Source organism: Pseudorasbora parva, chromosome 8 (genome assembly GCF_024679245.1).
Source record: "Pseudorasbora parva isolate DD20220531a chromosome 8, ASM2467924v1, whole genome shotgun sequence".
Taxonomy (NCBI): Eukaryota; Metazoa; Chordata; class Actinopteri; order Cypriniformes; family Gobionidae; genus Pseudorasbora; species Pseudorasbora parva.
In genome coordinates, this window is record NC_090179.1 from 37,160,895 (window position 1) to 37,173,860 (window position 12,966).

The following is a 12,966-nucleotide window of genomic DNA, read 5'->3' on the forward strand; positions in this document are numbered from 1 at the left end:
CATGTGTATTCAATTTAAATAATGATGCATTTAAAAGTTAAATGGCCAAACGTGTCATAACAAAAGTTCTCAATGTTGCTGCAGATGTCAAGTTTTTTTTTAGGACACATTGTCAGTAAATAAAATACACCCGTTTTCACTCAAAAACCTAGAAACGGCTAGAATAATATTGCAATAAATGGCTATAACTTGCTGAGTGATTGTTACATGTAGACATAATTTCATCTGGAAGTCTAAACCAAGTCCAAGTCCTTTCTCTAAAAGGAAAAAAATCCAAACTTCATGAAGTTCTGTTTGAGTTCACAGTAAAAATACATTTTTGCTGCCCTTTTTCTTAAAATTATATTAATTTACTCCATTCTCAGAATAAACAAATGTAAAATTAGGACATCAGATGAGTTAGATGGAAACATCAGGTTCTCCTGTTTAAAATGATATATGGCACTTATACTAACTGCTAGAATGTGTGAGAAAAACAAAGAAAAGTAGAGGTACGTCAGGCGCTCAAAAGTGTTCTAGGTCTTTAAGGGTTAAAGGAACTGTATGTAAGAAATGTAGTTCAATTAATCATAAAATGGCCCTGATAGGGATATGTCACTAGACATTAAGAAATCATATTAATTTCAAATACTTATATCACTGACAACAGTAGTCCGGCCAGGATATTGTCATTTAAAAGTTGTCCTCGACCAACTTGCAATGGGTTGCGGGCAATATTACCCGTTAGAGTGAGTGTCGAGCTGCACTTCAAATTCTTACTGGAAATATTAGACCATCTGGGTATCTTTGAAATACACTTTTCAACATACTACGATTTGGGATGGATAGTATGCGAATTGGGACGCACCAATATTCTTTGGCAATACAATAATGGCAGTAATGGCGTTTAGTTTCTATCTTTGAATGAATCGGTTGAGTAATTCAATGATTAATTCATAAATAGTCACTTGGCGCCACATACTGGTGTAAATATGCAGCTTGCAGAATGTGTCACTGAAATCATAATCACTAATTCACACAACTTTCCTAAATACGCTCTAGACTAGAGGAATTATTTAAACTAATTCGGTAACCAGAACTACCTGTTGTGTAACGTGCAATAGCATAAAAGGAAATAGACTGTTTTAAATTGTATAGTAATAAACATCCTCATTATGTAGCATCCAGCTAACCAGGTTCCCAGAGTGTTCTGATGGTTAAAAAAACTTAAAAAAAAAAAACTAAAAATAGCCATTAGAGAACATTCTGTATAAATTCTCATAAAAATAAAAAAACTCCCTAATATGTTCACTGAGAATATTAGTTAATGGCTACACAAAAATAGAACCTAGAGAACTTTCCTAGAACGTTAGAAAAATATGCTGTTCCCGTTTTACAAACACAGCCAGAAAAATAAGGTATTCCAGTCAGATTGGAAAATGCATCTCTGAATCAATTTATTATTAAGTATAAATGAGATATTTACAGAATACAAGCACATAGTTGTTGGTGATGTTGGTGACATACAAATAAATAAATTCTTCAGACTGTATGACAGACATGGAGAATGGCAGAGAAGCGAACGTCATCATTTTTTCTCCACAATCTGAGGCTCCGAGAGCTTCTTAATGGTGAGCTCCTCCACAAACTGCTTTACCAAACTCTTGTGGAGAGGCTCTGGATCCTAAGAAAGAAAAAAATGGAGAAAGATTTATCCGATGACAGTGAGCGGACATGCAGTGCCCATCTTTCACAGTCCTGTTCATTTCATTACCTTCTTTTCCAGTAGTCTCTGTTTCTCTACTGCTTCCTCCAGACTCAATCCCACCCATTCAGCCTCTTCCTCTGCGATCTCAAACTGCTGCTTTAAAGAAATGTGAGAAAGGCAAATGGAAGAAAACATACAGGCTGATTATCAACACCTTAGGCAGCAAAATATACATCCCGTAATCAACTTATCTCACCTTGTAGCGGTTGTAGATTTTCTCCCTGCGGGACGGATCATCAGGAAACAGATCCGTGTTTTTCCGGGCCAGGCGTAAAAGCATTGCACGTTTTAGATCCATTCCGAACTTGGAGTTCAAATCTTGCTTTGGGGTCTGATTTAAGATACGGACACAAAAACGGTTTTACAAAAAATGTACATATACAATAAATAAAACAATTTTAAATATTAGGTTATAAACATGTATTATTATATAGAATTATTGTAATTTTGTATAATAGTGACTAGTGAGGATTCTCACCTTCAGAATGTAGAAGTCAAAGCCAAAAGCGGCATCAATAAGGTCCAGTGTGCGCGACGTGACTGTTACAGTGAACTTTTGGTCGAGGATCTCACTGTATAGCTCTCTTTTAAACAACTGGGGCTTCCAGGTTTTGCGCAGTCTTGTAGAAAGCTGATGCCATCATTCATATCATATAAAAATAGGGGGTTAATATTCACATCAACTTAAATTCAGCATTAGAGTTGTTCTCTCTTTGGTCTCACCTTGTCACCTTTGGCATATCTAAAGCCAGATATCCAGCCTTCTCCACCCCAGAGTCCATCCTGTGACTCTGGCGGATAATAAACTGGGATAGGCACATCCTGGACCCGCTCTCTGTGTCCAGTTTCAGGATTGACTCTGTATTTGACACCCAGAGGTTTCCAGTGCACTGGAGTAGGAGGGGTTGTGTCCTGCAGAGAGCGCAGGTAGTGCTGGGGTAGACGGGAATAGATGCCCGTCTGCAGCTTCAGGGCTTCCCATATTTTTGGTGGATACTTGTGTAGAGGCATTTTGTTGGACAAACCTTAGAAAGAAGGGTCCATGCATTACACAATGTACAAAAATAAATACATACATATATATTATTGTATCTACACAACACACACATTTTAAACTATCTGATAAGCTACAAAAATGCAAGCTAAGATGCAAATATTTGCTTTATAATATACAAATCTAAAAAGTGCAAATATAATAACTATAAGCAAAAAAGTGTAACGTTATACAATTCAATATTCTTACCGGTGACTGAAGCAATCTGAGAACGTTTAATTTAATGTTACATGATAAGTTTAAGCCTGCTAGCCTCTCAGTCCAGCACACGCTGTACAGTTAACCAAGGGCACCAAACGTCATTTCCTATGACGGATACTAGTGTGAGAACTGCGATTGGTTCAGTGGACTGTTTACTGCGTTGATTGGTGGTTTTCACGGGCTGAGCTTCCGGGTTTAAAAAACGTTGTTCTCGTGGTTGTCTAAAATAATATAAGTTTTGTACACAATCTTATTAAAATTACACATCTTATTTTTCCCTGTCGGGACGCCCGAAAGGTGGAATTGAACCACTCTGCCGCTAGGCAGCTACAGGTTTGAAGCCTGCACCCCGGACCACCGAGGTTCATCCGGGCACTTCAAGTTGTCGAAACAACTCCTATATAAAGGTCTCTGCTGTGCTATGTGTTACTTCTACGGTGAGTATATTTGTGAAACTGTATTTAACAGCGTATCATCATTAGGTTATGATATAGTAATCCCTCCCACAGTAATGAAGTTTATGGAAACACGAAATGCGTAGAAATACTACATCAAACCCAGTGTTGCACCACATGCAAATTAGTTTCTTGCCATTGGTTCAAACCTGGGGCGGAGTTTCACATTCTTTGTTGCATATTTTATTGTTTTATTCTTCGCTAGAACTTCAAACAAATCAGGCATGGTATATTGTTTTTCTAGAATTTGTTTTTCTTATTTATGTAGTATCTTTTTCTAGTCAAACAATAGATATTCAGCTTAGAGAACCGTTCTAAAGTTTCAACTATCACTAACTTAATTCAATTTAATACTAATAAATATCTAATTCACAACCAATTTCTTTAGGCTATATATAGGCTATACATACACATTCACTTCAACTGTCAGTGGCAATAATGTTATGCCTGATCGGTATGTGTGTGTGTGTGTGTGTGTGTGTGTGTGTGTGTGTGTGTGTGTGTGTGTGTGTGTGTGTGTGTGTGTGTGTGTGTATATATATATATATATATATATATATATATATATATATATATATATATATATATATATATATATATATATATATATATATACACACACACACACACACACACACACACACCGATCAGGCATAACATTATTTTGCCACTGACAGTTGAAGTGAATAACACTGATTATCTCTTCATCACGGCAACTGTTAGTGGGTGGGATATATTAGGCAGCAAGTGAACATTTTTCCTCAAAGTTGATTTGTTAGAAGCAGGAAAAATGGACAAGAGTAAGAATCTGAGCGAGTTTGACAAGGTCCAAATTGTGATGGCTAGAGGACTGGGTCAGAGCATCTCCAAAACTGCAGCTCTTTTTTTTCAGTTTCCTTTCTAGACACCCAAATGGAGGAATTGACCCATTCTGATGAAAGGCAGCAGCTGGTTTGAAGTCTGCACCCCAGACCACTAAGGTTCTTCCAGCTATTTAAAAATATTGAAACGACTCCTATTTAAAGGTCACTGCTGTGCTATGTGTAACGTTTTATTTGTGAAACTGTATTTAACAGCATATCATCAGGTCATAACATATTAATCCCTCTCCCAGTAAAGTTTATGGAAACACATAGAAATCCTACATTAAAGTTTGCAACACATGTAATTTGCTTTCTTGCTGTTGGTTCAAGGTGGAGTTTCACATTAATTTAGCTGCATATGGGGCTGCATAGCCACAGGCTAGTCAAGGTCCTCATGCTGACCCCGTCCACTGCCGAATGTGCCAACAGTGAGCATCAGAACTGGACCAGGGCGCCAAATGCATGCGTTGCTTTCTTGGGGAACACATGGCACCAGGATGCACTATGGGAAGGAAAGCTGGCAGAGGCTGTGTGATACTTTGGGCAATGTTCTGCTGGTCCTGCCATCCATGTGGATGTTACTTCGACAAGTACCACCTACCTAAGCAGTTCTCGCAGTGATCAAAAATAATATAGCATTTTAAAACAATATTATTAAAATAACATTTTTATAAGGTTCCTTTCTAGACGCCCGAAGGGTGGATTTGAACCACTCTGCCGCTAGGCAGCTACAGGTTTGAAGCCTGCACCCCGGACCACCGAGGTTCATCCGGGCGTTTCAGAGGGTTGTATTGACTCCTATATAAAGGTCGCTGCTGTGCTATGTGTTACTTTTACGGTGAGTTTTATTTGTGAAACTGTATTTAACAGCGTATCATCATTAGGTCATGACATATTAATCCTTCCTACAGTATGAAGTTTATGGAAACACGAAATGCGTAGAAATACTACATCAAACCCAGTGTTGCACCACATGCAAATTAGTTTCTTGCTATTGGTTCAAATCTGGGGCGGAGTTTCACATTCTTTGTTGCATATTTTATTGTTTTGTTAATCATTCTTTACTGGGACTTCAAACAAATTGTAATGGCTAGACGACTGGGTCAGAGCATCTCCAAAACTGCAGCTCTTGTGGGGTGTTCCCGATCTCCAGTGATCAGTATCTATCAAAAGTGGTCTAAGGAAGGAACAGTGGTGAACCGGTGACAGGGTCATGGCTGTCATTTATGCACCTAGGGAGTGAAGGCTGGCCTGTGTGGTCTGATCAAACAGACGAGCTACTGGAGCTCAAATCTCTAAAGAAGTTAATATTGGTTCTAATAGACAGGTGTCAGAATACACATTGCATCGCAGTTTGTTCAGTATGGGGCTGCATAGCCGCAGACCAGTCCAGGTGCTCATGCTGACCCCTGTCCACCACTGAAAGGCCCAACAGTGGACAGGTGAGCATCAGAAATGGACCACGGAGCAATTGAAGAAGGTGGCCTGATCTGATGAATCACGTTTTCTTTTACATCACGTGGATGGCCGGGTCTGGGTCCGTGTGCGTTGCTTACCTGGAGAACACATGGCACCAGGATGCACTATGGGACGAAGGTAAGCCGGCAGAGGCTGTGTGATGCTTTGGGCAATGTTCTGCTGGTCCTGCCATCCATGTGGATGTTACTTTGACAAGTACCACCTACCTAAGCAGTTCTCGCAGTGATCAAAAATAATATAGCATTTTAAAACAATATTATTAAAATAACATTTTTATAAGGTTCCTTTCTAGACGCCCGAAGGGTGGAATTGAACCACTCTGCCGCTAGGCAGCTACAGGTTTGAAGCCTGCACCCCGGACCACCGAGGTTCATCCGGGCGTTTCAGAGGGTTGAATTGACTCCTATATAAAGGTCGCTGCTGTGCTATGTGTTACTTTTACGGTGAGTTTTATTTGTGAAACTGTATTTAACAGCGTATCATCATTAGGTCATGACATATTAATCCTTCCTACAGTATGAAGTTTATGGAAACACGAAATGCGTAGAAATACTACATCAAACCCAGTGTTGCACCACATGCAAATTAGTTTCTTGCTATTGGTTCAAATCTGGGGCGGAGTTTCACATTCTTTGTTGCATATTTTATTGTTTTGTTAATCATTCTTTACTGGGACTTCAAACAAATTGTAATGGCTAGACGACTGGGTCAGAGCATCTCCAAAACTGCAGCTCTTGTGGGGTGTTCCCGATCTCCAGTGATCAGTATCTATCAAAAGTGGTCTAAGGAAGGAACAGTGGTGAACCGGTGACAGGGTCTTGAGTGGCCAAGGCTCATTGATGCACGTGGGGAGTGAAGGCTGGCCTGTGTGGTATAATCAAACAGACAAGTTACTGTAGCTCAAATTGCTAAAGAAGTTAATATTGGTTCTAATAGACAGGTGTCAGAATACACATTGCATTGTAATTTGTTAAGTATGGGGCTGTATAGCCGCAAGGTGCACATGCTGACCCCTGTCCACCACTGAAAGAGCCAACAGTGGACAGGTGAGCATCAAAACTGAACCACGGAGCAATTGAAGAAGGTGGCCTGATCTGATGAATCACGTTTTCTTTTACATCACGTGGATGGCCGGGTCTGGGTCCGTGTGCGTTGCTTACCTGGAGAACACATGGCACCAGGATGCACTATGGGAAGAAGGCAAGCCGGCAGAGGCTGTGTGATGCTTTGGGCAATGTTCTGCTGGTCCTGCCATCCATGTGGATGTTACTTTGACAAGTAGCCTACCACCTACCTTAGCAGTTCTCGCAGTGGTCTAAAATCATATAGCATTTTTATACAATATTATTAAAATAATATTTTGGTAAGGTTCCTTTCTGGACGCCCGAAAGGTGGAATTGAACCACTCTGCCGCTAGGCAGCTACAGGTTTGAAGCCTGCACCCCGGACCACAGAGGTTCATCCGGGCGTTCCTGAGGGTTGAAATGACTCCTATATAAAGGTCGCTGCTGTGCTATGTGTTACTTTTACGGTGAGTTTTATTTGTGAAACTGTATTTAACAGCGTATCATCATTAGGTCATGACATATTAATCCTTCCTACAGCATGAAGTTTATGGAAACACGAAATGCGTAGAAATACTACATCAAACCCAGTGTTGCACCACATGCAAATTAGTTTCTTGCTATTGGTTCAAATCTGGGGCGGAGTTTCACATTCTTTGTTGCATATTTTATTGTTTTGTTAATCATTCTTTACTGGGACTTCAAACAAATTGTAATGGCTAGACGACTGGGTCAGAGCATCTCCAAAACTGCAGCTCTTGTGGGGTGTTCCCGATCTCCAGTGATCAGTATCTATCAAAAGTGCTCCAAAGAAGGAACAGTGGTGAACCGGCGACAGGGTCATGGCTGTCATTTATGCACCTAGGGAGTGAAGGCTGGCCTGTGTGGTCTGATCAAACAGACGAGCTACTGGAGCTCAAATCTCTAAAGAAGTTAATATTGGTTCTAATAGACAGGTGTCAGAATACACATTGCATCGCAGTTTGTTCAGTATGGGGCTGCATAGCCGCAGACCAGTCCAGGTGCTCATGCTGACCCCTGTCCACCACTGAAAGGCCCAACAGTGGACAGGTGAGCATCAGAAATGGACCACGGAGCAATTGAAGAAGGTGGCCTGATCTGATGAATCACGTTTTCTTTTACATCACGTGGATGGCCGGGTCTGGGTCCGTGTGCGTTGCTTACCTGGAGAACACATGGCACCAGGATGCACTATGGGACGAAGGCCAGCCGGCAGAGGCTGTGTGATGCTTTGGGCAATGTTCTGCTGGTCCTGCCATCCATGTGGATGTTACTTTGACAAGTACCACCTACCTAAGCAGTTCTCGCAGTGATCAAAAATAATATAGCATTTTAAAACAATATTATTAAAATAACATTTTTATAAGGTTCCTTTCTAGACGCCCGAAGGGTGGAATTGAACCACTCTGCCGCTAGGCAGCTACAGGTTTGAAGCCTGCACCCCGGACCACCGAGGTTCATCCGGGCGTTTCAGAGGGTTGAATTGACTCCTATATAAAGGTCGCTGCTGTGCTATGTGTTACTTTTACGGTGAGTTTTATTTGTGAAACTGTATTTAACAGCGTATCATCATTAGGTCATGACATATTAATCCTTCCTACAGTATGAAGTTTATGGAAACACGAAATGCGTAGAAATACTACATCAAACCCAGTGTTGCACCACATGCAAATTAGTTTCTTGCTATTGGTTCAAATCTGGGGCGGAGTTTCACATTCTTTGTTGCATATTTTATTGTTTTGTTAATCATTCTTTACTGGGACTTCAAACAAATTGTAATGGCTAGACGACTGGGTCAGAGCATCTCCAAAACTGCAGCTCTTGTGGGGTGTTCCCGATCTCCAGTGATCAGTATCTATCAAAAGTGGTCTAAGGAAGGAACAGTGGTGAACCGGTGACAGGGTCTTGAGTGGCCAAGGCTCATTGATGCACGTGGGGAGTGAAGGCTGGCCTGTGTGGTATAATCAAACAGACAAGTTACTGTAGCTCAAATTGCTAAAGAAGTTAATATTGGTTCTAATAGACAGGTGTCAGAATACACATTGCATTGTAATTTGTTAAGTATGGGGCTGTATAGCCGCAAGGTGCTCATGCTGACCCCTGTCCACCACTGAAAGGCCCAACAGTGGACAGGTGAGCATCAAAACTGAACCACGGAGCAATTGAAGAAGGTGGCCTGATCTGATGAATCACGTTTTCTTTTACATCACGTGGATGGCCGGGTCTGGGTCCGTGTGCGTTGCTTACCTGGAGAACACATGGCACCAGGATGCACTATGGGAAGAAAGCAAGCCGGCAGAGGCTGTGTGATGCTTTGGGCAATGTTCTGCTGGTCCTGCCATCCATGTGGATGTTACTTTGACAAGTAGCCTACCACCTACCTTAGCAGTTCTCGCAGTGGTCTAAAATCATATAGCATTTTTATACAATATTATTAAAATAATATTTTGGTAAGGTTCCTTTCTGGACGCCCGAAAGGTGGAATTGAACCACTCTGCCGCTAGGCAGCTACAGGTTTGAAGCCTGCACCCCGGACCACCGAGGTTCATCCGGGCGTTTCAGAGGGTTGTATTGACTCCTATATAAAGGTCGCTGCTGTGCTATGTGTTACTTTTACGGTGAGTTTTATTTGTGAAACTGTATTTAACAGCGTATCATCATTAGGTCATGACATATTAATCCTTCCTACAGTATGAAGTTTATGGAAACACGAAATGCGTAGAAATACTACATCAAACCCAGTGTTGCACCACATGCAAATTAGTTTCTTGCTATTGGTTCAAATCTGGGGCGGAGTTTCACATTCTTTGTTGCATATTTTATTGCTTTGTTAATCATTCTTTACTGGGACTTCAAACAAATTGTGATGGCTAGACGACTGGGTCAGAGCATCTCCAAAACTGCAGCTCTTGTGGAGTGTTCCCGATCTCCAGTGATCAGTATCTATCAAAAGTGCTCCAAAGAAGGAACAGTGGTGAACCGGCGACAGGGTCATGGCTGTCATTGATGCACCTGGGGAGTGAAGGCTGGCCTGTGTGGTCTGATCAAACAGACGAGCTACTGGAGCTCAGATTTCTAAAGAAGTTAATATTGGTTCTAATAGACAGGTGTCAGAATACACATTGCATCGCAGTTTGTTCAGTATGGGGCTGCATAGCCGCAGACCAGTCAAGGTGCTCATGCTGACCCCTGTCCACCACTGAAAGAGCCAACAATGGACAGGTGAGCATCAGAACTGGACCACGGAGCAATTGAAGAAGGTGGCCCTATCTGATGAATCACGTTTTCTTTTACATCATGTGGATGGCCGAGTGCGTGTGCATCACTTGGGGAACACATGACACTAGGATGCACTATGGGAAGAAGGTAAACCAGTGGAGGCAGTGTGATGCTTTTGGCAATGTTCTGCTGGGAAAGCTTGGGTCCTGCCATCCATTTGGATGTTTTGACATGTACCACCTATTGTCTACTGCATTGTTACAGACCATGTACACCCTTTCATATTCCCTGGCGACTGTGGTCTCTTTCAGCAGGATAATGCACCCTGCTACAAAGCATTAATGGTTCAGGAATGGTTTGAGAAGCACAACCATGAGTTTGATGTGTTGACTTGGCTTCCAAATTCACAAGATCTCATTCCAATCGAGCATCTGTGAGATGTGCTAAACAAACAAGTCAGATCTGCGAAGGCCCCACCTCACAACTTATAGGACTTAAAGGATCTTCTGCTGACATCTTGGTGCCAGATACCACAGCACACCTTCAGGGGTCTAGTGGAGTCCATGCCTCAGTGGGTCAGGGCAACAAAAAGGGAACCAACACAATATTAGGAAGGTGGTCAAAATGTTATGTCTGATCAGTATATATATAAAACATAACTAATGTAAATATCATATTTTTAATGGCATATTCACATATTCAATCTGAATCTGAAAAAAAACTTCATTTTGTTGCAGTGTTTATGGCATTGCCTTTTATTTGTTCCAGTTGCTGTGGAAACAGATCCAAAAAAAAGAAGAAAAAATGAAAAAATAATTAACACATCAGCCTCACTCATCAAATAATATTTTCTTTTTATTTTGCCAGTAAATAAATTATGCAACATAAAAAAAATGCAGTACATGAAAATGGTTCACTCAAGAATAGCATCCGTTCCAGATCTTCACTGTACAATGGCACACATTCACTTCATAATTTTCAAATATTCTTGAAGCTTTTAAGGCTTCAGGCAAGAAATCTTGAAAACAGACAGTCATAGGCAGAGCATTTGCACCTTCTCAGAACCACACCTACATTTTGCTTGTCTCACACTACAGGGAACTTGCGTGTTCAGTTTTCTATTGAAATTGTTTACCAGAAAGTGTATGTGGGAATAATTGCAGAACTGTCCTCACGTGTCATACAAACGAATACTGTAGAAACCATCACCAGTACATATCTGACTAAAGTAACAAGTAAATGGTGATCTGACTGAGATGATGCTTTTAAGAATAAACACAAACCTTTACACTTTAGTCAGTACTTGGATAAAGATCATAGAACGTTTGTAATGAACAAAACTTTTATCCTTTGTAAACGATGGAAGACACTACAAAAAAAGGAGACAAACACCACTCCTCCTGGTATGTGATATAGTGAAGTGACAAATGGACAATAAGAACACAATCATATTAGAATGACGAAATACTAATGTGCCGCCCATGAAGTTGAAAAAATAATTATCGCCCCATCTCAACATAATAGTGAGTGTTTATATGTGTACGCACTTTATTACAGAAAATTCCATTGACAGATTTGAAAATGTTCAGTTTCACGCTCACTTATTGCATTATATCATAATGATGTGCACAGACTCTAGTTACAGGAACATTCCATGTCCATCAGAGATAAAAATTTGCAAACAATAAAGAATAATAATTCATAATTTCTTGTAGCATTCCCTTGTAAGGTCATTCACACCATTTTATTCAGTTTCATATTCGTCTACTACAATGAACTGACATTTCAGCTTTTGGGAATTCCAAAAAAAAACAAAGAGAGAACAAAAAATGCTCCAGAATAACAAGCACACAACAAATGCCAACTGTGATTGATAAATATGAAAATCATAGTGCTTGTCCTAATAAAAATCATATGCCTAGAGTAATTGATAGAGGAAAACATACAGTCAGCAGAAACATCAATTTTAAATTCCAAAAATGAAAATGCATAAACGTAACAGGATACGACATCACCCTGTTGTAAAAAGGCTACAAAGAGACACACAATCTCTCTCTCTCTCTCTCTCTCTCTCTCGTCCTCACAAACATGTTTAAGTTATCAATAAATAAAGAGGACAATCGAATGACACCTTGTTCTCAGACAGCGTTGTACATCTGGATCTTTCAAACAACGCTTTAGCAGTACAACCAAAGGGAACCTTTTTCGCTATTTTGAGTTACCATGTGAAATCAAACCACTAGGGATGCAAATGAGTGACTGATCTGTGTTAAAAACAGAAGTAACAAACATAACCGACAGGATATGTCACAGTGGAGATGGACAGCAATTATAGATTTCATTGGGACCTCAGAAACTCATTATTCGCCCCTTTAGTTTGAGTTTGGATGAATTTACAATCAAAACTTGATGGCATCATCCAGTGAAAATGGTATTTTAGTTTTTTTAAAGACAACACACTGACCGACTGATATATGGTGAACACATTGACGTGTGATTTAACCGTCATCCCAGAATGACCAGAGACTGTCAATATTTGGGATCTGCCTGGATAATACTTTTTGCACTTACTAAAATGCTAATAATCATGAGACAGTTCATTTGATTATAATAAACAGCTGATCAGTAATTGCACAAGCTTTTGTTCAGAGACACTCTGTCATTATAGGATAATAACGAATAAACCCCCATGTGGCGACAAATGACGAGGCTTTCTCAAGGGACCTTGGAAATGGAGGGGAAAACAATCACTATAATGATTTTGAGATCAGCACTCTTGTGCTTTGCTTTGGCAATGTGTGTTTAGCAAGAACCACGAGGCGCTAATTAAAGTTAGCACAACCTAATAAAATAACTCTGCCCT

The 12,966-nt window shown here is 40.4% G+C and overlaps 1 protein-coding gene and 6 non-coding genes across 8 annotated transcripts; all 7 read right to left on the reverse strand.

The window, feature by feature from the left end:
* Positions 1-1,411: 1,411 nt before the first annotated feature.
* mrpl28 (mitochondrial ribosomal protein L28) lies at positions 1,412-3,129 on the reverse strand. Of its 2 annotated transcripts, none has more exons than XM_067451120.1 (6): positions 2,991-3,129; positions 2,471-2,772; positions 2,226-2,378; positions 1,944-2,078; positions 1,754-1,840; positions 1,412-1,663 (listed from the first exon to the last, which is right to left on the reverse strand). In XM_067451120.1, the coding sequence occupies exons 2-6, from the start codon at positions 2,756-2,758 to the stop codon at positions 1,568-1,570; spliced, it is 759 nt and encodes a 252-aa protein (XP_067307221.1). In that variant the 5' UTR covers positions 2,759-2,772; positions 2,991-3,129; the 3' UTR covers positions 1,412-1,567. The 2 variants fall into 2 exon arrangements, with proteins under 2 accessions (XP_067307221.1, XP_067307220.1); XM_067451119.1 differs by having other exon boundaries at positions 1,754-1,843.
* Positions 3,130-3,289: 160 nt separating this feature from the next.
* On the reverse strand, positions 3,290-3,376 carry trnastop-uca (transfer RNA opal suppressor (anticodon UCA)). The gene has a single exon. It is a non-coding gene; the product is annotated as a tRNA-Sec (tRNA).
* A 1,632-nt stretch (positions 3,377-5,008) lies between these two features.
* Positions 5,009-5,095, reverse strand: trnastop-uca (transfer RNA opal suppressor (anticodon UCA)). The gene has a single exon. It is a non-coding gene; the product is annotated as a tRNA-Sec (tRNA).
* Positions 5,096-6,092: 997 nt separating this feature from the next.
* Positions 6,093-6,179, reverse strand: trnastop-uca (transfer RNA opal suppressor (anticodon UCA)). The gene has a single exon. It is a non-coding gene; the product is annotated as a tRNA-Sec (tRNA).
* Positions 6,180-7,180: 1,001 nt separating this feature from the next.
* trnastop-uca (transfer RNA opal suppressor (anticodon UCA)) lies at positions 7,181-7,267 on the reverse strand. The gene has a single exon. It is a non-coding gene; the product is annotated as a tRNA-Sec (tRNA).
* Positions 7,268-8,264: 997 nt separating this feature from the next.
* Positions 8,265-8,351, reverse strand: trnastop-uca (transfer RNA opal suppressor (anticodon UCA)). The gene has a single exon. It is a non-coding gene; the product is annotated as a tRNA-Sec (tRNA).
* A 1,001-nt stretch (positions 8,352-9,352) lies between these two features.
* trnastop-uca (transfer RNA opal suppressor (anticodon UCA)) lies at positions 9,353-9,439 on the reverse strand. The gene has a single exon. It is a non-coding gene; the product is annotated as a tRNA-Sec (tRNA).
* Between the last annotated feature and the right edge of the window lie 3,527 nt (positions 9,440-12,966).

Bases quoted from the DNA above. Each gene is read 5' to 3' on its own strand.
- mrpl28 (XM_067451119.1), bottom strand. From the start codon at position 2,758: ATGCCTCTACACAAGTATCCACCAAAAATATGGGAAGCCCTGAAGCTG. The intron at 1,844-1,943 runs GTGAGATAAGTT...ATTTCTTTAAAG, and splicing joins AAATCTACAACCGCTACAAG to CAGCAGTTTGAGATCGCAGA. The intron at 1,664-1,753 runs GTAATGAAATGA...TTTCTTTCTTAG, and splicing joins AGAGACTACTGGAAAAGAAG to GATCCAGAGCCTCTCCACAA.